The 25,359-nt window shown below is 41.6% G+C and overlaps 1 protein-coding gene across 2 annotated transcripts; it reads right to left on the minus strand.

Annotated features, from left to right (window-relative positions):
* Positions 1-1,383: 1,383 nt before the first annotated feature.
* On the minus strand, positions 1,384-25,359 carry xpnpep2 (X-prolyl aminopeptidase (aminopeptidase P) 2, membrane-bound). 2 transcript variants are annotated; one of them, XM_020502596.2, is made up of 21 exons: positions 25,177-25,359; positions 24,582-24,643; positions 23,904-24,014; positions 23,637-23,700; positions 19,562-19,666; positions 17,755-17,841; positions 17,396-17,539; positions 14,780-14,881; positions 14,600-14,681; positions 14,296-14,500; positions 14,008-14,097; positions 12,561-12,670; positions 12,369-12,446; positions 12,193-12,264; positions 11,953-12,013; positions 11,557-11,626; positions 10,962-11,066; positions 10,663-10,722; positions 10,428-10,504; positions 8,751-8,840; positions 1,384-1,865 (listed from the first exon to the last, which is right to left on the minus strand). In XM_020502596.2, exons 1-21 carry the CDS (start codon positions 25,283-25,285, stop codon positions 1,665-1,667), a joined length of 2,085 nt encoding a protein of 694 aa, XP_020358185.1. In that variant the 5' UTR covers positions 25,286-25,359; the 3' UTR covers positions 1,384-1,664. The 2 variants fall into 2 exon arrangements, with proteins under 2 accessions (XP_020358185.1, XP_020358186.1); XM_020502597.2 differs by having other exon boundaries at positions 1,389-1,865; positions 10,974-11,066; positions 25,177-25,344.

Here is a 25,359-nt window from a genome sequence, read left to right on the forward strand (position 1 = left end):
CGCATTTCCCTGTGGATTCTAGTTCTAGTATTTTCTTGATTGTCCATCGGTTGATTTTCTTGGTTGTTATTGGCTCAAGGTAGAAGTTGTCCTTGATTTAGGACCAGATTACCCTTCCCCTCAATCCTAACTTTAACCATTAGGGGGATAGAACATATTGATGCCTGCTTCAGTGGTTAGGGACCTCTCCCTGACCCTGCAACTCAAGGGCAACTTTTACGTTGAGCCAATAACAACCAATAAAAACAACTAATGGATGATAAAGAAAATACTAGAAATAGAATCCACCGGAAAATGCGTATACATTTTACCTTTGTATTTTGGACAAAACAAGCATTAGTAGGCCTATGCGGAAATAGACATAAAAGGAAGTAGATATGTGTTAAATGTAGCCTATTATTTTGGAGGTTTGGCAAACGACATGACTAGAGGATGCCCTAGTTTAGTTTCCGAAGGTTGGCAACAAGTTTGAGGTTTTGCGTGTTTGTACAAACGTTTGAGGGACAAAAGCATAAATTAACAATATTCAGCATAAGACATACTGGTTTCATTGAAAGAATAAACAGTAGCAATCCAAGAGGATGTACAGTATACACAACAGTATACACTTCATTTAGGGACAATGTGAAAGTTAAGATATAGTACATTTACTAGAACTGTGTTCAGGTCCTAGGGAAATATTTGCCTTATACAGAGACAATGAGCTCATATTTTCAACATCAATTAGTAATGGCATTGTTCCTCTTTTTCCAGTGGCCATAGCCACAGACCCAACCATTTCAAACACACAGAGAGTTAAATGGACAGTCATCTAACCAACAACAATGGAAATACAGCACAGCCAAGCCATCTTTCTCTTCTTACGAAAACTTGTTTTCTTATGCGGGAGGGATGCAAGTCAAATAAATGCATGCAGCAGGGCGGACGTCTTCGTAAAAGCCACATTCACACCTTCTTGCAGCTCTTGATAGGTCTGTTGCCAAGCAACAGCCCCCATCTCGCTGGCACCAGTTCTTCACATGTGGTACAGCTAGACAAACCTCAAGAGCTGTTCAGATGGTTGGATGGGGGGGGGGGGGGGGGACTGGGGGGTGAGACTCATATCAGACAGTGACAATGGCTGCTTTTAGAGACACTGATTAACACAGCATGTGATGATGACCCCAATTATCTGTCCTTCACAAAGTGCTAACAGGCACAGATTACAATACAACACTCACCCTGTCATCGTGTTCATCTTGTAGTAATGTAGGGTTTTATATTGAGTTTGTTTTGGTTAAACCTTTTCTTCAGGGACAAAGTACAGTATGCTTGATATGCATTTAAATCATTCTACACATAAAGTAAGTAGTGAACAACAGGTCAGTTAACAAAATGGTACTCAAACGTTCAAATAATCCTCTTTTAATAAATTACAAATCAATTTACACTGTTCACCAAATAATAAAATAAACAAATTGAAATAAACTAAAAAGGTACTAATCAAACATGAATTGAAATCAAGCATTGAACGACAACAATACATTTACTATGCACAGGCACTGCGTAGGCTGACAGCTAAGATAATAATACTAGCCATAAAAGATGCGATGAGAGTGCGATGAGATGAAGGGAGAGAAGGACTGAGAGATGGCGGGAGAAGTGGAGTGAGGGACGGAGGCTCCTCAGAGGAGGATGTGGAGGAGGGCGGTGGCCAAGGCGGTGAGGGTCAGGCTGAGGGAGGAGACGGCAGCAGAAGCAGTGGCACTCTGGAAAGGCACTGTGTGCTTCAGCATCCATGTCTTCTCCTCTGTCAGGCCCTGCCTGTCCAGCTCAGCCCCCATTAGCTCACGTATGGTCAGGTAATAATTATCCAGCCACTGCAGCTGAAGGGGAGAACAATGGAGACTGGGTCATTGGGGCACAGACACAAATGAGCAGCAACCTAGTGCCACACACCACAGTAAACTGGCACGGACACACATACATGCACTCACACATGCCACATGCACGAGTGAAGGCTCCTCAGAGGAGGAAGGGGAGGACGGACCATCCTTCTCAGTGAATTTCATAAAAATACTGAAACATAAAAAAAGTTATCCCTTTTAGATAAAACTATACTAAATATATTCACGTCACCAAATAATTAATTAAAACACACTGTTTTGTAATGAAGGTCTGCAGTGGCCTCAACAGTACTCTGTACGGTAGCAACACGGTGTAACCAGATGACAGCTCGATTCCCTCATCTTCTGGGTGCATTGACTTCAATACAAAACCTAGGAGGCTCATGGCTCTCTCCCCCTTCCATATACTTACACAGTAATTATGGCAACTTTCGGAGGACGTCCTCCAACCTATCAGAGCTCTTGCAGCATGAGCTGACATGTCGTCCACCCAATCAAAGGATCTTTCGAATGAATCTAGTACTGAAAACATAAGCTACAGCTAGCTAGCACTGCAGTGCATAACATCTGGAGAGTAGTTGACTCAAAGAGAGAGAAAGACAATAGAGGAACAGTTTTGAACAAATTCATTTCATTAAAAATAAAGGAGAAGCAAAAGAGATATTTAATTATATTTTTGTTTTACTTTCACTTAGCTAACAAATGCAACTAGCTAGTTTATCCTACTCAAACACCCAGCTCAAACAAAGAGGGATGCTATTGCTATGGCTATGGTTATCCAACACTGGAACTCTTCCAAGTCAAGGTAAGCTTTTGGTTTTATAACTGTATTGCCAGAGTGCGTAGATGCAAGAAGGAATTCTACAATGAGCAAATGTCCACGCTGTTTGTACAGTATGTGGCTCCTATGAAAGTTAACTGTGTTTGCATGTGATCAGGGGTGTATTCATTCCACCGATTCTGTTGAAAAATGTTTCTTAAATGGAAGCAAATGGAAAGAAATGGGGATAAACATACCTGAATTTGTCCAATAGAAACGAATTTAGAACTGCTGGACTAATGATTACACCCTAGACCAGCTAGATGCAGGCAAGAGTAGGCAAAGCAGTATTAAATGTGTCACTGTCTGTCACCTCGATTACTAAAATGTTTCTCTCAACCAAAGCACATATGTTGTAAACTTTTTAGGTTGTAGCAACCTCATGATGGGTACAGGGAAAATGAGAGTATCAGGTAGTAGCCTAAACCTATTGATGTTACATTGAGCTGGGTGAATGGAATATGAATGACAGTCATCCAATATGCTGTAGTAGAAATAAGGCCATGCTCATAAAAAAATAATTGTTCTCCCTCATCTTAAACGTCACCTACAGCCACTGACATGCACGCACATATACACACACAATGAATGTATGTGTATATATATATATATATATTTATTTATCTTGGCTCTTTTCCATGTCTATCCCTGATAAGTTACCCAGGAAAGAGCTGAAAATAGCCCATATTAATATATGTAGCCTTAGAAATAAGGTTAGTGAAATCAATAACTTGCTAACATAAAATACAATTAATATATTAGCCATTTCTAGGACTCACTAGATAATTCATTTGATGACAGAGCTGTAGCAATGCAAGGATATAACACCTATAGAAGAGACAGGAATGCTTATGGGTGAGGTGTTGCTGTATACAGTGCCAGTCAAAAGCTTGGGCACGCCTACTCATCCAAGGGTTTTTCTTTATTTTTTACTATTTCCTACAGTGTATAATAATAGTGAAGACATCAAAACTATGAAATAACACATATGGAATCATGTAGTAACCAAAAGAAGTGTTAAACAAATCAAAACATATTTTATATTTGAGATTCTTCAAAGTAGCCACCCTTTGTCTTGATGACAGCTTTGCACACTCTTGGCCTTATCTCAAGCAGCTTCATGAGTGTCACGTGTGCACCCTCTCTGGTTTCTAGGTCACCAGGCTGCTCGTTATGGCGCACACCTGTCACCATCGTTACGCACACCTGAGCGTCATCAGAGTTACCTGGACTCCATCACCTCCTTGATAACCTTCCCTATACAGTGGGGCAAAAAAAGTATTTAGTCAGCCACCAATTGTGCAAGTTCTCCCACTTAAAAAGATGAGAGAGGCCTGTACTTTTCATCATAGGTACACTTCAACTATGACAGACAAAATGAGAAAAAAAATCCAAAGAATCACATTGTAGGATTTTTAAGGAATTTATTTGCAAATTATGGTGGAAAATAAGTATTTGGTCAGCTACAAACAAGCAAGATTTCTGGCTCTCACAGACCTGTAACTTATTGTTTAAGAGGCTCCTCTGTCCTCCACTCGTTACCTGTATTAATGGCACCTGTTTGAACTTGTTATCAGTATAAAAGACACCTGTCCACAACCTCAAACAGTCACACTCCAAACTCCACTATGGCCAAGACCAAAGAGCTGTCAAAGGACACCAGAAACAAAATTGTAGACCTGCACCAGGCTGGGAAGACTGAATCTGCAGTTGAATAAATCAACTGTGGGAGCAATTATTAGGACAAATAATGCTGAGTTGCATCCAAATAACACCATACCTACTGTGAAGCATGGGGGTGGAAAATCATGCTTTGGGGCTGTTTTTCTGCAAAGGGACCAGGAAGACTGATCCATGTAAAGGAAAGAATGAATGGGGTCATGTATCGTGAGATTTTGAGTGAAAACCTCCTTCCATCAGCAAGGGCATTGAAGATGAAACGTGGCTGGGTCTTTCAGCATGACAATGATCCCAAACACACCGCCCGGGCAATGAAGGAGTGGCTTTGTAAGAAGCATTTCAAGGTCCTGGAGTGGCCTAGCCAGTCTCCAGATCTCAACCCCATAGAAAATCTTTGGAGGGAATTGAAAGTCCGTGTTGCCCAGCAACAGCCCCAAAACATCACTGCTCTAGAGGAGATCTGCATAGAGGAATGGGCCAAAATACCAGCAACAGTGTGTGAAAACCTTGTGAAGACTTACAGAAAACGTTTGACCTCTGTCATTGCCAACAAAGGGTATACAAAAAAGTATTGAGAAACTTATGTTATTGACCAAATACTTATTTTCCACCATAATTCGCAAAATAAATTCATAAAAAATCCTACAATGTGTTTATCTGGATTTTTTCACCCATTTCACCCATTTTGTCTGTTATAGTTGAAGTGTACCTATGATGAAAATTACAGGCCTCATCTTTTTAAGTGGGAGAACTTGCACAATTGGTGGCTGACTAAATACCCCACTGTATATGTCACTCCCTTTGGTTCCTTCCCCAGGCATTATTGTTTCTGTGTTTTGTCTGTGCGTTGTTCATGTTTCTTATGTTATGTTTATTTATTAAAACACTCACTCCCTGAACTTGCTTCCCGATGCTCAGCGCACATAGTCACAATGAGGTAGTCACCTGGAATGCATTTCAATTAACAGGTGTGCCTTGTTAATAGTTAATTTGTGGAATTTCTCTCCTTCTTCATGCGTTTGAGCCAATCAGTTGTGTTGTGACAAGTTAGGGGTGATAGCCCTATTTGGTAAATGACCAAATCCATATTATGCTCAAATAAGCAAAGAGAAACGACAGTCCATCATTACTTTAAGAGATGAAGGTTAGTCAATTCAGAGACATATCCATGTAATTTATTAACCTTTATTTAACTAGGCAAGTCAGTTAAGAACAAATTCTTATTTTACAATGCCTGCCTACCCCAGCCAAACCTTCCCCTAACCCAAACAACTCTGGGCCAATTGTGCGTCGCTCCATGGGACTCCCGATCACGGCTGGTTGTGTTACAGCCCGGGATCTAACCAGGGTCTGTAGTGATGCCTCTAGCACTAAGATGCAGTGCCTTAGACCGCTGCACCACTCGGTAGCCCTAAATGCTTAGAGAAGATTTTATGTCAAGTGTTATTGAAGTGTTGAGTTTGCAGGTTCACCTGGCACATCTAAAGTCTTTTCTTTTGGGGTGTTGCTATAGGTCACCATGTGCTAACGGTCAGTATCTAAATAATGTGGGAAATGCTTGATAATGTAGTGTGATGTAAACAGAGGTCTAATTTCTTGGGGACCTGAATATTGACTGGTTTTCATCAAGCTGTCCACTCAAGAAGAAGCTTCTCCCTGTAACCCCTGCCTATAATCTGGTTCAGGTTATTAATCAACCTACCAGGAACAAGATCATCCACATGTATTGATCACATTTTTACTAATACTGTAAAACTTTGTTCTAAAGCTGTATCCGTACCCATTGGATGCAGTGATCACAATAGCTAGCTAACATTCGGCTCTAACTAGCAAAGCAAACGGTCCTGGGATACAAATAATAACGTCATAAACGTAATGTTAGCTAGGGAGCTAGCCAGCTAACGTTACTTAGCTAGCTAACAGTACTCTTTAGCTTGAAATGAAACCACTTTTGGTCAAAATTAGAAATGAGTAATATCTGAAAATGTAGCTAGCTAGAATATCTTACCCGTATACATCATCATGCATGATGGATGTGTTTCCCTGTCACGGAAGCCATGCCACGGTTGCCCTTAGTTTGAAGATGTAATCCAGAGACAGTTGTTTTCTCCATCTCTTTAGCTATCATACTCTAATTCCACTGATTTCAAAACTTGATCTTCCAGAAAGTGGAGAGTAACACTTATGCAGCTCCACTACACAATACATTTTTTTTATAGCCGTGTTCGTCAGGATTACCAACACGGACTGACCAACTCAAATAGACAAAAGCCTTCTATATGGCAGGCCAATTTCTTTCTAATTTCTTTATTTTGACTATTTTCTACATCGTAGAATAATAGTGAAGACATCAAAACTATTACATAAAACATATGGAATCATGTAGTAAGTAGTAACCAAAAAGTGTTAAACAAATCAAAATATATTTTATATTTAGTTTCTTCAAAGTAGTCACCCTATGCCTTGATGGCAGTTTTGCACACTCTTGGCATTCTCTCAACCAGCTTCATGTATTAGTCACCTGGAATGCTTTTCTAACAGTTTTCCAACAGTTCCCACATACACTAGCATTCAAAAGTTTGGGGTCACTTAAAAATGTCCCTGGGTTTGAAAGAAAAGCAATTTTAAATAACATCAAATTGATCAGAAATACAGAAATGCATTGTTCATGTTGTAAATGACTAGCTGGAAATGGCAGATTTTTTATGGAATATCTACATAGGCGTACAGAGGCCCATTGTCAGCAACTGTCACTCCAGTGTTCCAATGGCACATTGTGTTAGCTAATCCAAGTTTATCATTTTAAAAGGCTAATTGATCATTAGAAAACCCTTTTGCAATTGTGTTAGCACAGCTGAAAACTGTTGGTCTGATTAAAGAAGCAATAAAACTTCTTTAGACTAGTTGAGTATCTGGAGCATCAGCATTTGTGGGTTCGATTACAGGCTCAAAATGGCCAGAAACAAATAACATTCTTCTGAAACTCGTCAGTCTATTCTTGTTCTGAGAAATGAAGGCTATTCCATGCGAGAAATTGCCAAGAATCTGCAGATCTCGTACAACGCTGTGTACTACTTACTCCCTTCACAGAACAACGCAAACTGGCTCTAATCAGAATAGAAAGAGGAGAGGGAGGCCCCGGTGCACAACTGAGCAAGAGGACAAGTACATTAGAGTGTCTAGTTTGAGAAACAGACACCTCACAAGTCCTCAACTGGCAGCTTCCTTAAATAGTACCCGCAAAACACCAGTCTGAACGCCAACAGTGAAGAGGCGACTGGCCTTTTAGGCCGAGTTGCAAAGAAAAATCCATATCTCTGTCCAGTGTTTTCTTTTTAGTGGCCAGTCTAAGATATGGCTTTTTCTTTGCAACTCTGCCTAGAACACTTTTTTGTTTACTACATGATTCCATATGTGTTGCTTCATAGTTTGATGTCTTCACTATTATTCTAAAATGTTAGAAAATAGTCCAAATATAGAAAAACCCTTGAATGAGTAGGTGTGTCCAAACTTTTGACTGGTACTGCAGGTCATATGTGACTCGTTTTGGCTTTTACGGTAGTCCTATGTGTGTGTACAGAAGTAGTGTGAGATTCACTTTGAGCGACAGGTGTACTTTATTCAAACTGCAATAATATATGAGCGCTGTTTCTAAAAATGACCAACATACAAGATACATTTTTTTTTTAAAGTAGCACGGCTGAACATAAACACGAATAGATTACAGATCAGGCTACATGTGCAAAATTAAAGCGCTGGCTTTGTTTTCTCTAAGACCTCGGATAGTTAGTAATTTCACTGCTGATAAACGTCATACGTGGTTTCTAAAAAAAAACGAAAAAACTTGCAGGTCTTGGAAGCTGCCTGTAAACTACGAGGGGGATTTTCAGAGGAAACCCACACTGTCAACCTGTCAGTCGAATGTGTACTTTACCTCATGCTATCATACTAGATGTCCCAGAGAATTGAACCGTTCAATGTTTTTGAACCTTCAGTCATACTATAATGCCGTCATAATAATGACCTAACGTGCATAACAGAGATCATATACACACATAGTAATTCCAATGTTGCAGTCTCCACTGACCCCTTTTTGTCATTTTACAAAGTGGGATTCTATATAATAAATAACAAATATAATAAGGAAATTAATGAAGGAAATTCAATTACATTAAATATGTAATTGAATGATGGTCATCATGTCAGTCTTAGTTCAGTTGTTAATTGAGCTGGCACTAGCTGTGATGGTGGTGAGGATGACTGCTGATTATGTGTTTACTCTATGATATCTGCTGTCATTACAGCAAGTAAGGCCCCATGACAGAGCGTACAAGTTAAGTGTCAACACATCGTGTGTTTCTTACCTGTTGAGGGCTCATTAAAGAGGTGTCAATCAGCTTCCTGTCATACGGGACTAATGATACGGTCTCAAAGGTCAGGTAATTATGGCCATACTGCAGGAGAAAAATACACAAAGGGCAGAAAGTCGACGATTGTCAGCCTTTGGACACATTCCTAGCGGACTACATTGCAGAAACATGCCAGATCTCACAACTATTGCACTTTGTGATGTAAGTGCCTTAATGTGTTTGGACCCCAAGGAAGAGTAGCGGCAGCAGCTAATGGGGATCGCTTATAAATACAAATGTGTTTAGCGTATCAGCATTTAATATAGTAATCTGATGTCGGACTGCATGACGTGGCACACGACTATTGGTTGATACAATGCATGAAGTCAGCCTGGAACACAACCTTTGACATCCCTTATGGAAAAGTCACGTCTCGCGAAGCCAATTTCACACGTGAAACACATGATTTTCTGACACTTCACATGTAAAAATCACACATTGGGAGACACATACAGTGCATTCAGAAAGTATTCAGACCCCTTGACTTTTTCCACATTTTGATACTTTACAGTCTTATTCTAAAATTGATTAAATAGATTTTTTTCCTCATAAATCTACACCCAGTTCCCCATAATGACAAAGCGAAAGCAGGTTTTTAGAAATGTTTGCAAATGTATCAAATTAAAAACTGAAATATCACATTTACCTAAGTATTCAGACCCTTTACTTAGTACTTTGTTGAAGCACCTTTGGCAGCAATTACAGCGTCGATTCTTCTTGGGTTTGACTCTACAAGCTTGGCACACCTGTACTTGGGGAGTTTCTCTCATTCTTCTCTGCAGATCCTCTCAAACTCTGTCCCCTGGCTGGGCCACTCAAGGACATTCAGGGACTTGTCCCGAAGCCATAGCTGCATTATCTTGGCCATTCTCCCCCGATTGCTCAGTTTGGCCGGGCGGCCAGCTCTAGGAAGTGTCTTGGTGATTCCAAACTTCTTCCATTTATGAATGATGGAGGCCACTGTGTTCTTGGGGACCTTCAATGCTGCAGAAATGTTTTGGTATCCTTCCCCAGATTTGTGCCTTGACATAATCCTGTCTCGGAGCTCTACGAACAATTCCTTCGACCTCGTGGCTTAGTTTTTGCTCTGACATGCACTGTCAACTGTGGGACCTTATATAGACAGGTGTGTGCCTTTCCAAATCATGTGCAATCAATTGAATTTACCACAGGTGGACTCCAATAAAGTCATAGAAACATCTCAAGTATGATAAATGGAAACAGGATGCAACTGAGCTCAATTTCGAGTCTCATAGCAAAGGGTCTGAATACTTATGTAAATAAGGTATTTCTGTTTTTAATTTTTTATAAATGTGCAACAAAAAAAAAGCTTATCGCTTTGTCATTATGGGGTATTGTGTGTAGATTGATTAGGATTTTTGAAAATGTAATCCATTTTAGGCTGTAACTTAACCAAATGTGGAGAAAGTCAAGGGGTTTGAAAACTTTGCAAATGCACCGTAGTTGTCAGACATTTTACATCTGACAATTGACGTCATATTATGGATAGCTAGAATCTTTCCACAGCTTTAATACTTCCCCATCATTGTTAAATGTTAATCAAATTTACCCACACTTATCTGATATTTCCACATGTTAAATAAAAACGCTGTAGTTCAATAGTTTATCTACCTTTGTGTGAGCTGGCACGATGACGACAACATCTTCAATACGGATCCCAAAGTCATTTTCCTTGTAATATCCTGGTTCTGGAAGAGATACAACCTGCTCATGAAATAAAGGTCTCCATTCTCTTCCTATTCATTCAAGTCAAAAAGGCAGCTAAAAAAATCTAGATGAACCTTGTGACAAACCTCAAGATGTTAATTGAAGATAAGGACACAAATTTGACTTGGTGAGATCTTACCTATAGACGTGAACATGCCTTCCCGGAATGGAATGTTATTGCCCTGAAAGCCAACAGGCCCTGTGACGGAATTGAGATGAGTCAAATCCAAAAATATATGGTTACATACTGTACCAGCTACATTAATTTCCTTCCGTTATTTTCAATAGTGGATTCAATGATTTTTTTTTTGCATTGAGAATAAAAATATAGAAAATAATACAGTGTGATTGCTACAATGAAATTAAAACAACTCTGTATATCAGTATCATAAAACGATACTGAAGATTCAAAATTAACAATAAGTAAAGCAATTGTACAATCATGGACACCAAAGTAGTTTCCCACGCCGTGACCCGTCCCGTGGCCGTAGTTCAGGCCCACTTCCCACAATGCCCGGCGCCCCAGCATCTCCATGTTTACACCTGTTGATAAACAAAAGCGTTAACATGCCCTGGTGTCAAACATCCTCCAAATCTTTTACAACCACTTCTTGTTGGCACACATTAAAACATGTATTTTTTCCTTCCTCTCTTGAAGTAATCACTGATTTAACACAAGCGTGAAAGTAAAGATTCCCTCATCAAATCAAATTGTATTGGTCACATTCACGTGTTTAGCAGATGTAGCGAAATGCTTGTAATATACCTTTCAGTCATGTCAGATCAGCGATCTCAAAGAAGGAAAGATGTATTTTCAAACTATTCTTCACAGGGCCTCAAACAGACACAATGTACTTTGTGTAAAATAAGCAACAAAATCACCTTGCTAATAGACTAGTGAAAAAATAGTTCCCTCTTGTGGTTGTACAGGACATTGCATGTGTGCTTTTACATGTCCACCAGTAGTAGCCTCTGACAGTGTGACGTGAATGAGCATCTGCTTCTGTGCAGTTGTACACTGCATTGCACTCACCTTTTGTCCCCGAGGGGAAGATGGTCCGAGAGATTTCAATATTTCCCATGAGCACACGAGTGAAGGCATCCTTTGGAGTGAGAGAACGGTGTAGATCAGAGAATTGGTTTGAAATGATGAGAATAGACATATGAAATAACTATAGGCGACATAAAGTTATATATCAGGTATAAAGGTATATATCTACATATTCATTTGACGGAGGTAGCACAATTTCACTTGGGCCCCCAAAAGGCTAGGGCCGGCTCAGACTGTGGGTATGGATGTGGGTACGCAGACCCGCAAGCCACTCCGGCCCCTCGTGATGAGTTCAGATTTTTTGTGTCCCCCACCCCTATCAAAGTTGCCAATCCCTGGTATATATAAAGCTACTTAGCCCCATAGGGCCACCTGTACCTTCTGCATGTCGGTGGGGATCCCCCAGTGAACAGTTCGTGTGATGTCAGTGGTCCCATCTCTATGGTCACAAGAAGAACAAGTCATGGCTCACATTTGAATCAATGTAGATAATAACTGAAGAATAAACTGCAAATATTTACCATGGAGATCCTATTAAATTACTAATCTAATGTGTTATTTGTAATTCTATGGTGATAACTACATTCTCAGCTATAGTGAATAAGCTTCTCTACTCACAGATACTGGCCACCAGAGTCCACCAGGTACATCTCATCAACAGTAAGCTTTCTGCTAGTTGCATTAGAAGGGCTATAATACAATGTTTGTGACAAAACAATAGTTAGTGGTACTATGAGGCAGATACTAAGCAAAAACCATTAGGAGACAAGGTGGAAAAGGAACGCTCTAGATACCTATAGTGGGCCAGAGCAGCATTGGGCCCACTGGCAGATATGGTTTCAAAGCTTGGCCCCCTGCTGTCCTTCTGCTTGCTGTCAAGTGTCAAAGATAGTGTTAGCGATTAAGTGTGTTTGTGCTTAAGTGCTTGCGTTTGTGTGCATACATGCATGTGTGTGTGTGTTTGTGTGTGTGTGTCTTCTCCCCACCTGCGACACTCATTGACGTAATATGCTGCTGTCATCTCTGTCTCTTTCCCCTCTGGTACAACTTTTTCCAGCCACATCAGTAGCTGTATGACTGCCACGGCATCCCTCACCTACGGAGAGCAAGGGAGGACAATCAGACCACACAAGGTATTCTCCTATTACAACTGAGAAGTAGGATGACGTTACCCTTGAACTCTGGGGCTGTATGTTTCAAGCGTCTCAAAGTAGGACTGCTGATCTAGGATCAGATTCATGTAATCTTATTAATTGCGATCTAAAAGATAATACTGATCCTAAGTCAGAACTCCTATTCTGAGATATTTGATACATACGGCCCCTGATCTCAGATCAGCATTCCGTTTTTTTCCCACAGTGGTTGAGGTTAGGATTGTCAAGCTGGTGGAGGTTAGGATTTGTAATGGTTTAAGTTAGGGTGTGTAATGGTTGAGTTTAGGGTGTGTAATGGTTGAGGTTAGGGTGTGTAATGTTTGAGGTTAGGGTGTGTAATGGTTGAGGTTAGGGTGTGTAATGGTTGAGGTTAGGGTGTGTAATGGTTGAGGTTAGGGTGTGTAATGGTTGAGGTTAGGGTGTGTAATGTTTTAGGTAAGGGTGTGTAAGGGTTGAGGTTAGGGTGTGTAAGCTGATTACTAGATCTGATTCAAAGGACAACGTCCATCCAGAGTCATAATTCATCCAACCACATTGACATTTTGGCCCATATTAAATGTGAATGCCATGACAACAGTCTGTCGTATCTTACTGCCTCGCTCAGATCTGGATCTTTATCTGGATCCCCATTAGCTGACAGCCATGACGGCAGGAATGGAGGAATTTATAATAACACACCCGTATAAGAACCATACATTTAAGGGCTTTATTGGTGCCAATCATAAAAGCTGACTTTAATGGTGATGGATAGAAAGACAGAATCTTAGACAGGATATACCATGAAGGGTATTGAAAGCACTAATGCTAATGTATGCAATCTTGCCTCCAATATAACAATCCCAATATAGAAAAGTATGGCTTGTCAAGATGAACTGATAACACATCTGAAGAGCTATTGGAGCCACCAGCGTCGCTGTTGCAAGACTTTATGGCTTAATAAGAGCACAACTCAATAAAGAGAGGGAATAGGGAGTCTTGAGTCTCCAGCTCTGTCTGTCTGTCTGTCTGTCTGTCTGTCTGTCTGTCTGTCTGTCTGTCTGTCTGTCTGTCTGTCTGTCTGTCTGTTGTTGTTGTTCTTCTTCTTCCTTATCAGGACCATAACGTCCTGACAAGGTAGGAAAACAAGAATAGTTTTGAAAAGTCAGGACTTTTTTCATGTCTTGAATTTGTTAAAATGCTATTTTAGGCTTAAGGGTTAGGTTTAGGATTTGTGGTTAAGATTTTGGGTTAAGGGTTAGGGTTAGGAAAAATAGGATTTTGAATAGTGTGTGTCACATACATGAGCATCTCTCAGGATGCGCTGCTCTGTCTCGTCCTTCACCGCTTTAGTAGTCAGCACCGGAGAGTAGGCACTGGTCAGTAACTTCTCCTAAAACAAAGGGGTAGAGCGATATGGTTTTAATACTCTCAGTTCCTACTCATGTACATGAAATGCGACACAACAACAACTTTCTTCCACAGTAAAGTGTAGGGAGGTGTGATAAATAAATATACCATACATTCAATGGACCATTCCCAACCAGTGAGGAGTTTAATAATAAGTTAATATCCCCACCCCTGCCCTCACCTCTGGAGTGATGAGCTCGTACAGGGCATAGTTGGTGTACTCTGTTCCAATCCACACCTTCACACCAGATGTGGTCATGTAGTCCTTCAGCATTACCCGCACCTGTTCATATTCTAACAACTGCACACAGTGGGCCAGGGGGAAACAAGTGGAGTTCAGGTATAACTTCAAGTCTTCTGTCACTCTGTCTTTGTGTACAAACAACCTGAGAGGGAGAAAGAAAAATGAATGAGCAACTTTTATGGCGCACAAAGGGGCACGTTTGAGCACTGCAGAGCAGTGCGGACTGGGACTTCAGACTCACCAGATCTCATTCAAGGTCAGCAGTGTATAGGAGTAGAAGAAGGGGTTGTAGGGGATGTCATTACCGCGCAGATTAAACAGCCCTGGAACAGAGCAGATAAGAAGACTTCGATGAGGACTTAAGTGAATGGATATGAGTGAATGGATATGAATGTGGAGTGTCCAGGCGTGGCGTTCTTACAGGCAGTCTCATCAAGAGCAGAGAGCAGGACCGCTGTGGGCTTGTAAGGATTGTCTGTCATCTGAATCCGTATGTGTTCCACTTTCTTCTGCCAGGTCCTCTCTGTCAAACGGGTGTGTGTCGGCGCCAGATGAGAAAACACAATCAGACTCTGGGTCACCATAAAGGCCATTTTGTTTTATGATCCCTCCATTTACTTACTGTCTAACAGTGGAGTGTATTCGTGGATGCCAAGGGAAGCCAGGTTTCCCCAGCAAAGTGACCAATATCTTTTATCTTTCGTCTCTCTGTGTTTTATGATTTTCCTTCAATTTTGAAGAGGCTGATCCTATCTCACCGGGGAAAGCATCCGAGCTAGTGAAATAGTGCCTCTCTTTTTCTGTATTTGTGGGTCATCTATCTGATTCTGTCTGGTCTAAAAGAGTATGACGTTGTTGCCGCCTGTAGCATTGAATGCACGGGAAGCCAGCGAGCTTTTGGCTTCCTTGATTAAAAGTATAAGTATAAAAGAATAGCCTATCAGCGTTGAGCTAAAGTAAACTGGCTAGCTAGCTAGCTAAAATAGGCCCTTTCCTAAATTAGCAATAGATGGAGATAGGGATTTGGACTTGTGGTTTTACTTAATAAAATACAAACATGTTTAACCTTTAATTCCCCGTACTGGCCAATGATTATAACGGTGATTCTGATCCAACCATATATACACATAACGTGCCCCTGGCCTGAGAGGATGGAAGTTGAATATGTAGCTCTGCATACGAGTGTCTGCTAAATGGCTAAAATTTAAATGTAGAAGGCTAATGCTAACTAGCTAACGTTGCCCATGAAAGGAAGTTAGGCTAGCGAGCAAGCATTTTAGCCAGATACCCTAGGACAACAAAAAATAAAAGCGTGTACTGTATGACAGAGTGATAGACCGTTTCGGCAACATGAAAGAGGAGGATGGCATTTGCGTTTCTCTACAAGTAGGGTGAGTCAACATGTTTTTTCTACTTGCACGCAACACACACAGAGAAATCAGAACCATGGACAGTCACATCATATTTAGCTTACGTTGATTGGACTAAATTGTTTTTGGTATATTTTAGTTGTCACTATATTAGACTAAGCATACGTGATTTGATGATGTTGAAATGGTGATGGAATAGTGGAGGCAGCTCCTGTTTTCTTTGTAACTCTCCATGGTTCTAAATCAACAGTTGTTTAGTGGTCCAACAATGTTGGAAACATTAACTTGCTTGACCATGCTGTAGGTCATGTAACTGTCTGTTACATGCAATACGCTTTGTGGACTTCAGACAGACGTTGCTCTCCAGTTTAGTGATGAAACAAATGTGTGGTTGAATTTATTCTGCCAATGTTTTCTTATTCTCTCAGCCTTAGGCCTATACAGTATATCACGGTGGCAAGGCATACGAACTACCAGGTTATAGAACAAACAACGCAATTACCACAACACATAGGTTGCGATATGGCTTTTTTTCCCCTGGTTTGGCTTCCCCCAGTGATTTTACTCACACATCACTACTGCTGTCTAATCATGATAATAGAAAACAAGGTAAAAACAGAACTCTCAGCAGTGCATGACTTGGGATGGAATACATGCAAGAGCTGTCTTTTTCCAAGTCGGTCCATTAAATTCACCGATGACATTATGCTATAAAGCTCTCTGATTATTCACTGTTAATGGTTTAAACACATTTTCCATGACTTTGCCATTTTAACCAAATTTCCATGACTATTATCATAGCCTACATGCAAAAGTAAGCATTATTGACATGGGGAAGCTGCTGTGTCTGATCCCGTGTAGACTTACCACCTCCTGGCATTGTTCCCTTGATAAAGGCACTTAGCCCCCCCACATAGAACTGCACAGTTCGTCACATGATGTCAGCATGTGGTCAACCCTCCATCGGGAGAGCACCTGGGTGTGCAGGCTTGGCTTATGATTACAGCCCCGAAACACTCAAGTCTGCTTATCAAGGTCCCGTTGAGCAGATGATGTTTAGCCTACAATGTGGTTAGACCAGGGCTTGAACAAAAGCCTGCACACCCAGGACAGCCTACTGTCACTCTCAGACCCACAGACTAGCGTCAAATAAAGTAGAACAGAGTGGGAATCAGTAAATGAATGCCCACTCTCCTACTCAATGAAGATCTTGTCTTCATTCCAATTTGATCAACATGTTTTGCTTCAGTATGTGAATCTGGGACAGGGATAGGTTACTTTGTTTGAAATAGAGGAGCTGGTACCCAATTCCCCAACAATTAGATTTGCTGGTACACATTCAGGACAGCTCTGAACCAAGTCAGGCACTGACTATAAGTGTTTATTATCAGGGGAAACACACAGAGACAAGACTAATGGAAACAACCCCATTCATTTCCGCCCCTTCCACAGAGTAATAATCGGCAATGATTACCAACCATAAGCAGTTAAAGGGGATGTTTATGACAGTTTGTGAGGCTATGGCTTTCTGCACTGTTTGCCGGTATTTATCTATTCATCAGCCCAGAGATAAGGGAACTGCACAGTAACTTACTCGCTCACTCACACACTCATCACATGCACACACTCACACACACACACATGGATAGACAGTGGCACACACACACCTACGACTCTGTCGGGCAGGCGGATGAGGTTATCAGGAGGGATGAGGGGTCTGTCTGTCCACACTCTGTCCACCAGGTTGTCAGGGATGGACTTCAGCATTAGCTTGGCTGGAACTAGGTTGTAGCTGTAGGACTCATAGGTTTCTATGGGGTTGGATAAGACAACCATTATACAGTGGTACATCCTGCAGGGATCGCATACACAGCATATACTGTATGCATTTACTGTACTTTGGATCAAAGCATCTGCTAAGTGGGATATATAGTGCCATATATTTGATAGTACACGAATACTTATTTGCTAAACCAAAGTGCCATAGTCTGTCAAGTATGACATGGATCTTTATGGACTGCCTTACGGATAGAGAAGAGGAAGGGGTCAAAGCCGATGTTATCAGTGTCCGAAACCTCCCGAATCAGCCAGTCAGCTATACTGCTGATGGACACTGTGGAGCAGAAGCAACAATGGGACAGACCAAGCATTTGCTTGAGTAAACAATGTCACAACAGTCATCTTTCTTGCCGAGACAGTTTCATTTGTTCAGATTACATAAATTAATGTTTGACATTTGGTAGCCTTGACAATGTGTTTGTTTAAGGTTACCTCTATCATAGCTCTATTATAATAATACACTGAACAAAATAGAACACAACATGCAACAATTTCAAATTTGTTTCTGAGTTACAGTTCATATAAAGAAACAGTCAATTGAAATTAATTCATTAGGCCATAATCTATGGATTTCACATGACTGGGCAGGGGCACAACCAATCATGATTAGTTTTTCCCCCTAATGTTAAATTATCTGGCAACAGCTCTGGTTTACGTTCCTGAAGTCAGCATGTATATTGCACGTTCCCTCACAACTTGAGACATCTGTGGCATTGTGTTATGACAAAACTGCACATTTTAGAGTGTTTTTTTATTGTCCCCAGCACAAGGTGAACCTGTGTAATAAAAGTCAGCTTCTTGAGATGCCACACCTTTCAGGTGGATGGATTACCTTGACAAAGGACAAAATGCTGAAAAAAAAATGTGCACGACATTTGGGAGAAATAAGCTTTTTGTGTGTATGGAACATTTCTGGGATCTTTTATTTCAGGTCATGAAACACAGGGACCAGCACTTTACATGTTGAATTTATGTTTTTGTTCAGACTTATATTTGACAATACACCGGGTGCCCTTGCGCCACCTTATCCCAGACCTGCTGCCCAACCCCCTCACTTCCTACCTGCTTCTGCTTCCTGCTAACCCCCCTCCGCACCTTTCACTTTGAAACTTTGAATGCTTGTTTATGAAAATCCAATTAACATTGACTCCTGAGGTGTTGAATTGTTGCACCCCTATAGCCACCATGGTTATTATTTGACCCAGCTGGTCATCTATGAACGTTTGAACGCTTTGAAAAAAAGATCTGGCCTTACAGCATGTACCCATAAATCTCCACCTGGTACAGCCAGAAGAAGACTAGGTTTCTAGGTTTCTCCTAGGTTATTGCGTCCTAGGGAGTTTTTCCTAGACACTGTGCTTCTGCATCTGTATCGCTTGCTCTTTGGGGTTGTAGGCTGGGTACAGTGTCTGTAAAAAACGTTGTGCTGCTGGTGATATAAAAAGGGCTTCATAAAATTAATTTGATTGATTCATTGATGGCTTGCATCACTGTGCACTTTTTTGTGTATGTGTTTGTGACTAATTCCTTTCTCCTTTTGTACTTTCATCAGATAGAGATGGGCATTTGAAATGAGAGGATCAGGCAGACAGGAAAGCAACACCGTCTGCAGCTCTAGGCTAGTCAACACAGTCCGCAGCTCTAGTCAAGTCAACACAGTCCACAGCTCTAGTCTAGTCAACACAGTCCGCAGCTCTAGTCTAGTCAACACAGTCCGCAGCTCTAGTCTAGTCAACACAGTCTGCAGCTCTAGTCTAGTCAACACCGTCTGCAGCTCTAGTCTAGTCAACACAGTCTGCAGCTCTAGTCTCTTCTTTTTGCAATACAGTCTCATGCACACAAACGACACACACAAAGGACATGTTCATGTTTATAAACTCATGTAAATTGTAAAGACGTTTGTCTGTAATGTATTGTTGGTTATGTTTCCGGACCCCAGTAAGACGAGCTGTCTCCATTGGCATCGGTTAATGAATCACATCAAATCATCTTACCATCTTTCTCCAGCTCCCAATTGCAGTCCATTTGGCGTTCAGCCTGGACCCAGTAGCGACTGTCTGTCCAGAGGACCGCCTTGTTCAGGGTCACCACTGCTGTGCCTGGGGAGGGAGGGTTACATTACACATCATGGAGGGTTGTGTTCAGTTTCAATGATGTGTGGCCATGTCAGAGTAATGGTACTCTTTTATGCATAGGCAACTTACAGTGCATTCGCAAAGTATTGAGACCCCTTGACTTTTTCAACATTTTGTTAAGTTACAGCCTTGTTCTAAAATGGATGAAATATATATTTTTTCTTAACCATCTACACAATAGCCCATAATGACAAAGCGAAAGCAGGTTTTCAGAAATGTTTGCAAATGTATAAAAAAACAAAATGAAATATCACATTTACATAAGTATTCAGACCCTTTACTCAGTACTTTGTTGAAGCACCTTTGGCAGCGATTACAGCCTCGAGTCTTCTTGGATTTGATGCTACAAGCTTGGCACGCCTGTATTTGGGGAGTTTCTCCCATTCTTCTCTGCAGATCCTCTCAAGCTCTGTCCCCTGGCTGGGCCACTCAAGGACATTCAGAGACTTGTCCCGAAGCCACTTCTGCATTGTCTTGGCTATGTGCTTATTGTCATTGTCCTGTTGAAAAGTAAACCTTTGCCCCAGTCTGAGGTCCTGAGTGCTCTGGATCAAGGATCTCTCTGTACTTTCCCTGAATCTTGACTAATCTCCAAGTCCCTATCACACTCCCTATTTTAGAAACGTTTTCAAATTGATGAAATCCTCAAAAACAGAATACCTTACAGTATTTACATAAGTATTCAGACCCTTTGCTATGAACCTCGAAATTGAGCTCAGGTGCATCCTGTTTCCATTTGTCATCCTTGAGATGTTTCTACAACTTGACTGGTGATTCAGTTGATTGGACATGATTTGGAAAGGCACACACCTGTCTATATAAGGTCCCACAGTTGACAGTGCATGTCAGAGCAAAAACCAAGCCACGAGGTCGAAAGAATTGTCTGTAGAGCTCCAAGACAGGATTATGTCAGGGCACAAATCTGGGGAAGGATACTAAAACATTTCTGCAGCATTGAAGGTCCCCAAGAACACAGTGGCCTCCATCATTCTTAAATGGAAGAAGTTTGAAACCACCACTCTACCACTCTCCTCCTAGAGCTAGCCGCCCGGACAAACTGAGCAATCGGGGGAGAAGGGCCTTGGGAGGTGACCAAGAACCTGATGGTCAGTCTGACAGAGCTCCAGAGTTCCTCTGTGGAGACGGGAGAACCTTCCAGAAGGACAATAATCTCTGCAGCACTCCACCAATCAGGCCTTTATGGTAGAGTGGCCAGACGGAAGACACTCCTCAGTAAAAGGCACATGACAGCAGGCTTGGAGTTTGGCAAAAGGCACCTAAAGACTCTCAGACCATGAGAAACAAGATTCTCTGGTCTGATGAAACCAAGATTGAACTAATTTGCATGAATGCCTAGCGTCACGTCTGGAGGAAAACTGGCACCATCCCTACAGTGAATTATGGTGGTGGCAGCATTATGCTGTGGGAATCTTTTCTGTGGCAGGGAGACTAGTCAGGTTCGAGGCCAAGATGAGGCTAGAGAATATCTGCAGAGAAGAATGGGATAAACTACCCAAATATAGCTGTGCCAAGCTTGTAGTGGCATACCTAAGAAGACTCAATGCTGTAATCAACTGCCAAAGGTGCTTCAACAAAGTACTGAGTAAAGGGTCTGATTACTTATGTAAATCTAATATTTCAGTTTTCTTTAAGCTTTTTTTTACTGTTTTAGCTTTGTCATTATGGGGTGTTGTTTGTAATTTGATGAGGGGAAAAAAACGATTTAATCAGTTCTAGAATAAGGCTGTAACGTAACGAAATGTGGGAAAAGTCAAGGGGTCTAAATACTTTCCGAAGGCACTGTATATGACAAGTACATACCAGAAGGACGTACAACAGTACAAATGATCACAAAATGTACCAAATTATTCAAAGCATTTTCATAACACAATCATAACAGCTTTGTAATACTGGTGTTGACCTCTATTTATACAGTGGGGTAAAAAAGTATTTAGTCAGCCATAATTTGCAAATAAATTCATAAGAAATCCTACAATGTGATTTTATCGATTTTTTTCTAATTTTGTCTGTCATAGTTGAAGTGTATCTATGATGAAAATTACAGGCCTCTCTCATCTTTTTAAGTGGGAGAACTTGCACAATTGGTGGCTGACTAACTACTTTTTTGCCCCACTGTATATCGCAATCTGCCAGACTCAGACTAATCAGAACATCTGCCGGATATAAAATTAAAAATACTATAAAATACATTTTCTTATTCACAGGGGATACATTTTAACTGTGCTTGGAATGATCTATTCATCTGCCTGAGCTCTAGTACAGAAATGGCATTGATCATCCGTTTATGTCAGTGCAATAGTCCAGGAATAGATCTCCCCATCAATCTGTCCAACCTGGACTCAAGGGTAGACTCAACGTAGTGTACCTAAATCTGTCTCCCTCCATTTAGTATGGTATGTATTCATTTGTGGATGTCCATCATCCATTTCATTTGATATCTTACAAATTATAATTTGTATGATATGTTATGAATTGCAATTTGTACAATATGTTACGAATTTGCAATACATATGATATGTTACAAATTCCAAGTTGTTGTTGCTGATGTTTGCTAGGTGGCTAAAGCTAACGTTAACTAGGTTGCTAATGTTAGCTAGGCTAGAGGTTAAGGATAGGGTTAAGGTTAGTAGTTAGGTTAATGGGTTGAGGTCAGGGAAAGGGTTAGCTAACATGCAATTGTTCAAGTTGTTCTTGATGAGAATGGAACAGACAACGTTTGGGTTTCTAGATGTTCACGTTATACCACCCTCCTTTAATTTTTTTGCCTTACGTAACCTCCTGTCTTATGTAACCATACCAAATGTAACATCTCAAACTAATTTCAGTGTCCCAGATTTGAGTTTACTATGTTACGTCTAGTCTATGAGACCAGGCTGATCGGTCGGTCGCCTCCCTGATTCACAGCTCATTTGTCACTCATCGATGGCTCTGAGAGGGTGGGGGAGGGGGCAGGGAGCTGATGGATGTGGGAAGGAGAAGCGGTGAAGATGGAGGAGTGGAACGGAGGGTATCAGGAGGGGAGGGTGGGAGTGAAATGATTGTGGGACTAGAAGGTAGGAGAGGATAAGGAGGAGGAGGGAAGAGGAGGAGGGGGGTGAGAAATGAACTGAGAAGTAGAACGGTGAGATGAATGGGAAGGACTGAAATTGAGACAGGAGGAGAGGAAGGGAGTGTGGTAGTTTAGAACTGAGGGGAGGAGAATGAGGAGAGGAAGGGAGTGTGGTAGTTTAGAACTGAGGGGAGGAGAATGAGGAGAGGAAGGGAGAGTGGTAGTTTTGAACTGAGGGGAGGAGAATGAGGAGAGGAAGGGAGTGTGGTAGTTTTGAACTGAGGGGAGGAGAATGAGGAGAGGAAGGGAGTGTGGTAGTTTAGAACTGAGGGGAGGAGAATGAGGAGAGGAAGGGAGTGTGGTAGTTTTGAACTGAGGTGAGGAGAATGAGGAGAGGAAGGGAGTGTGGTAGTTTAGAACTGAGGGGAGGAGAATGAGGAGTGGAAGGGAGTGTGGTAGTTTAGAACTGAGGGGAGGAGAATGAGGAGTGGAAGGGAGTGTGGTAGTTTAGAACTGAGGGGAGGAGAATGAGGAGAGGAAGGGAGTGTGGTAGTTTTGAACTGAGGGGAGGAGAATGAGGAGCGGAAGGGAGTGTGGTAGTTTAGAACTGAGGGGAGGAGAATGAGGAGTGGAAGGGAGTGTGGTAGTTTAGAACTGAGGGGAGGAGAATGAGGAGCGGAAGGGAGTGTGGTAGTTTAGAACTGAGGGGAGGATAATGAGGAGTGGAAGGGAGTGTGGTAGTTTAGAACTGAGGGGAGGAGAATGAGGAGTGGAAGGGAGTGTGGTAGTTTAGAACTGAGGGGAGGAGAATGAGGAGTGGAAGGGAGGAAAAGGAAGGGAGGAAAGGACATCTAGGAGATCTACCTGCAGAGCCTGTGAAACCCGTCATAAAAGCCATCCGTGCATCACGTGGGGCGATGTACTCACTCTGTAGGAGATACACATGTTGTCAGCACCACACACAACACATACACACACACACACACACACACACACACACACACACACACACACACACACACACACACACACACACACACACACACACACACACACACACACACACACACACACACACACACACACTTGGTCACCATGCGCACCCATATGCGTACATACACACACTCCTACCAGGTGAGCGTCTGTCCCAGGGATGATATAGGCAGAGACATTGACAGAACTCATAGCCTCCCTCAAGGCCTGCAGCCGTAGGGTAGTGTTGACCACGGTGGAGGGCAGGTACTGGAACAAACAGTAGAGAGAGTCAGAGGGCTGAATTCCAACCTTAAAATCTGTGTGAATCACCTACTGACATGAATGCATGATTCAGGTGATAGTCAGAGTCACGATGGGTGGATTTCTCAAAATAGAGAGTTTCCTGGAATCCAAAACTCAAGTTCCCCAATATTTGTCCAGACTGAATGAGTGAAGTAAAACAACAGTGGAATTAAGTGATATTTAGTGTAGATCCTTGGCCCATATTCATAAAGCGTTTCAGAATAGATGTGCTGATCTAGGATCAGTTTTTCATTTTTTTAATAATAAATATGAATTCATCAAATCAGGGAGGACCTGATTCTAACCAGAACGCCTGCTCTGAGTCTCTTTTTAAATATGGGTGGAGGCTAATTATGCCAATGAGTGAACCTTAGATTTGTAAAAACAGGGCTGCATACTGTGTGTCTGACCTGATTACATATTGACTGATCTGACACTCATTCACTACACATTTATTTGAGTCCCCAGAAGGGACGTGGTATACAAGGACACATGGTATAACAGCACTAAATCTGGGCTAGATAATCATACCGGAGGGATTGCCGAGCAGTTCCTCTCAGACCCACCGTCTGCACGAATGACATTCCAGCTTCCTGAAATGGGAAAAAAACGAATGAGGAAGAGAACTTGGAAAGTGACAATTAAAGTGCTGTGTAAGCGCGTTTCTAGATCAATGTTGTTGTTCAGTTACTGATTTTAATCAGACATTACAGTCTGGGCAGCCAGGGGCAAATGAGGACTAAATGCAATGGTGAGAAAATGACAAATTATTGAATCTCTTGCAAGTAGAGAAAGAAGAGAGCAGCCAGACAAATCGTGTATAATAATACCTTTCATAAAATCCCAGTGCAACACAATAGTTCTCTCAATCAAGAAAATAGAAGCAATCAAACGATTGACTTCTCAACAACATGCCAGAATGCATAATCATTGATAAGAGTGTCATTATCATTAGATTCATTCTCAGGCAAATTACATTCAAAGATATTCCAATGAATTATCCAACAGGCATAAAACCAACAGCAGATGGCAAATTCTAATGTACCCTATATCAACCAAGAGCCTCTCGCATTTCGCACAGAAATCCTACATTAATCATCACAGGAAGTTAGAACTAAACTTTTACCTCCAAGTGCCAGAAGAGTGCCAACCAGGAGCCAGTCAGAAAAGGGCATCTTGGCACAAACTGTCTGCCACCAGCGATTCCACAGAGAGAGTGACGGTAATGCCTGCATGAATGTACTGTATGTGAGACAGGTGCGTGTGTGGGTGTGTCAGTGAGTGTGTTGCCACGTCTCTCTCCTCCCTC

This window comes from Oncorhynchus kisutch, linkage group LG15 (assembly GCF_002021735.2).
Source record: "Oncorhynchus kisutch isolate 150728-3 linkage group LG15, Okis_V2, whole genome shotgun sequence".
In the NCBI taxonomy this organism is placed as follows: domain Eukaryota; kingdom Metazoa; phylum Chordata; class Actinopteri; order Salmoniformes; family Salmonidae; genus Oncorhynchus; species Oncorhynchus kisutch.

What these genes read in the sequence shown, in the direction of transcription:
- xpnpep2 (XM_020502596.2), bottom strand. Translation starts at nt 25,285, where the DNA reads ATGCAGGCATTACCGTCACTCTCTCTGTGGAATCGCTGGTGGCAGACA. An exon ending in TTGGGAGCTGGAGAAAGATG is followed by an intron (nt 17,842 to 19,561) that starts GTAAGATGATTT and finishes TCTGCTCCACAG; the next exon opens with TGTCCATCAGCAGTATAGCT. An exon ending in GCATCCTGAGAGATGCTCAT is followed by an intron (nt 12,671 to 14,007) that starts GTATGTGACACA and finishes TGCTCTCCGTAG; the next exon opens with GTGAGGGATGCCGTGGCAGT.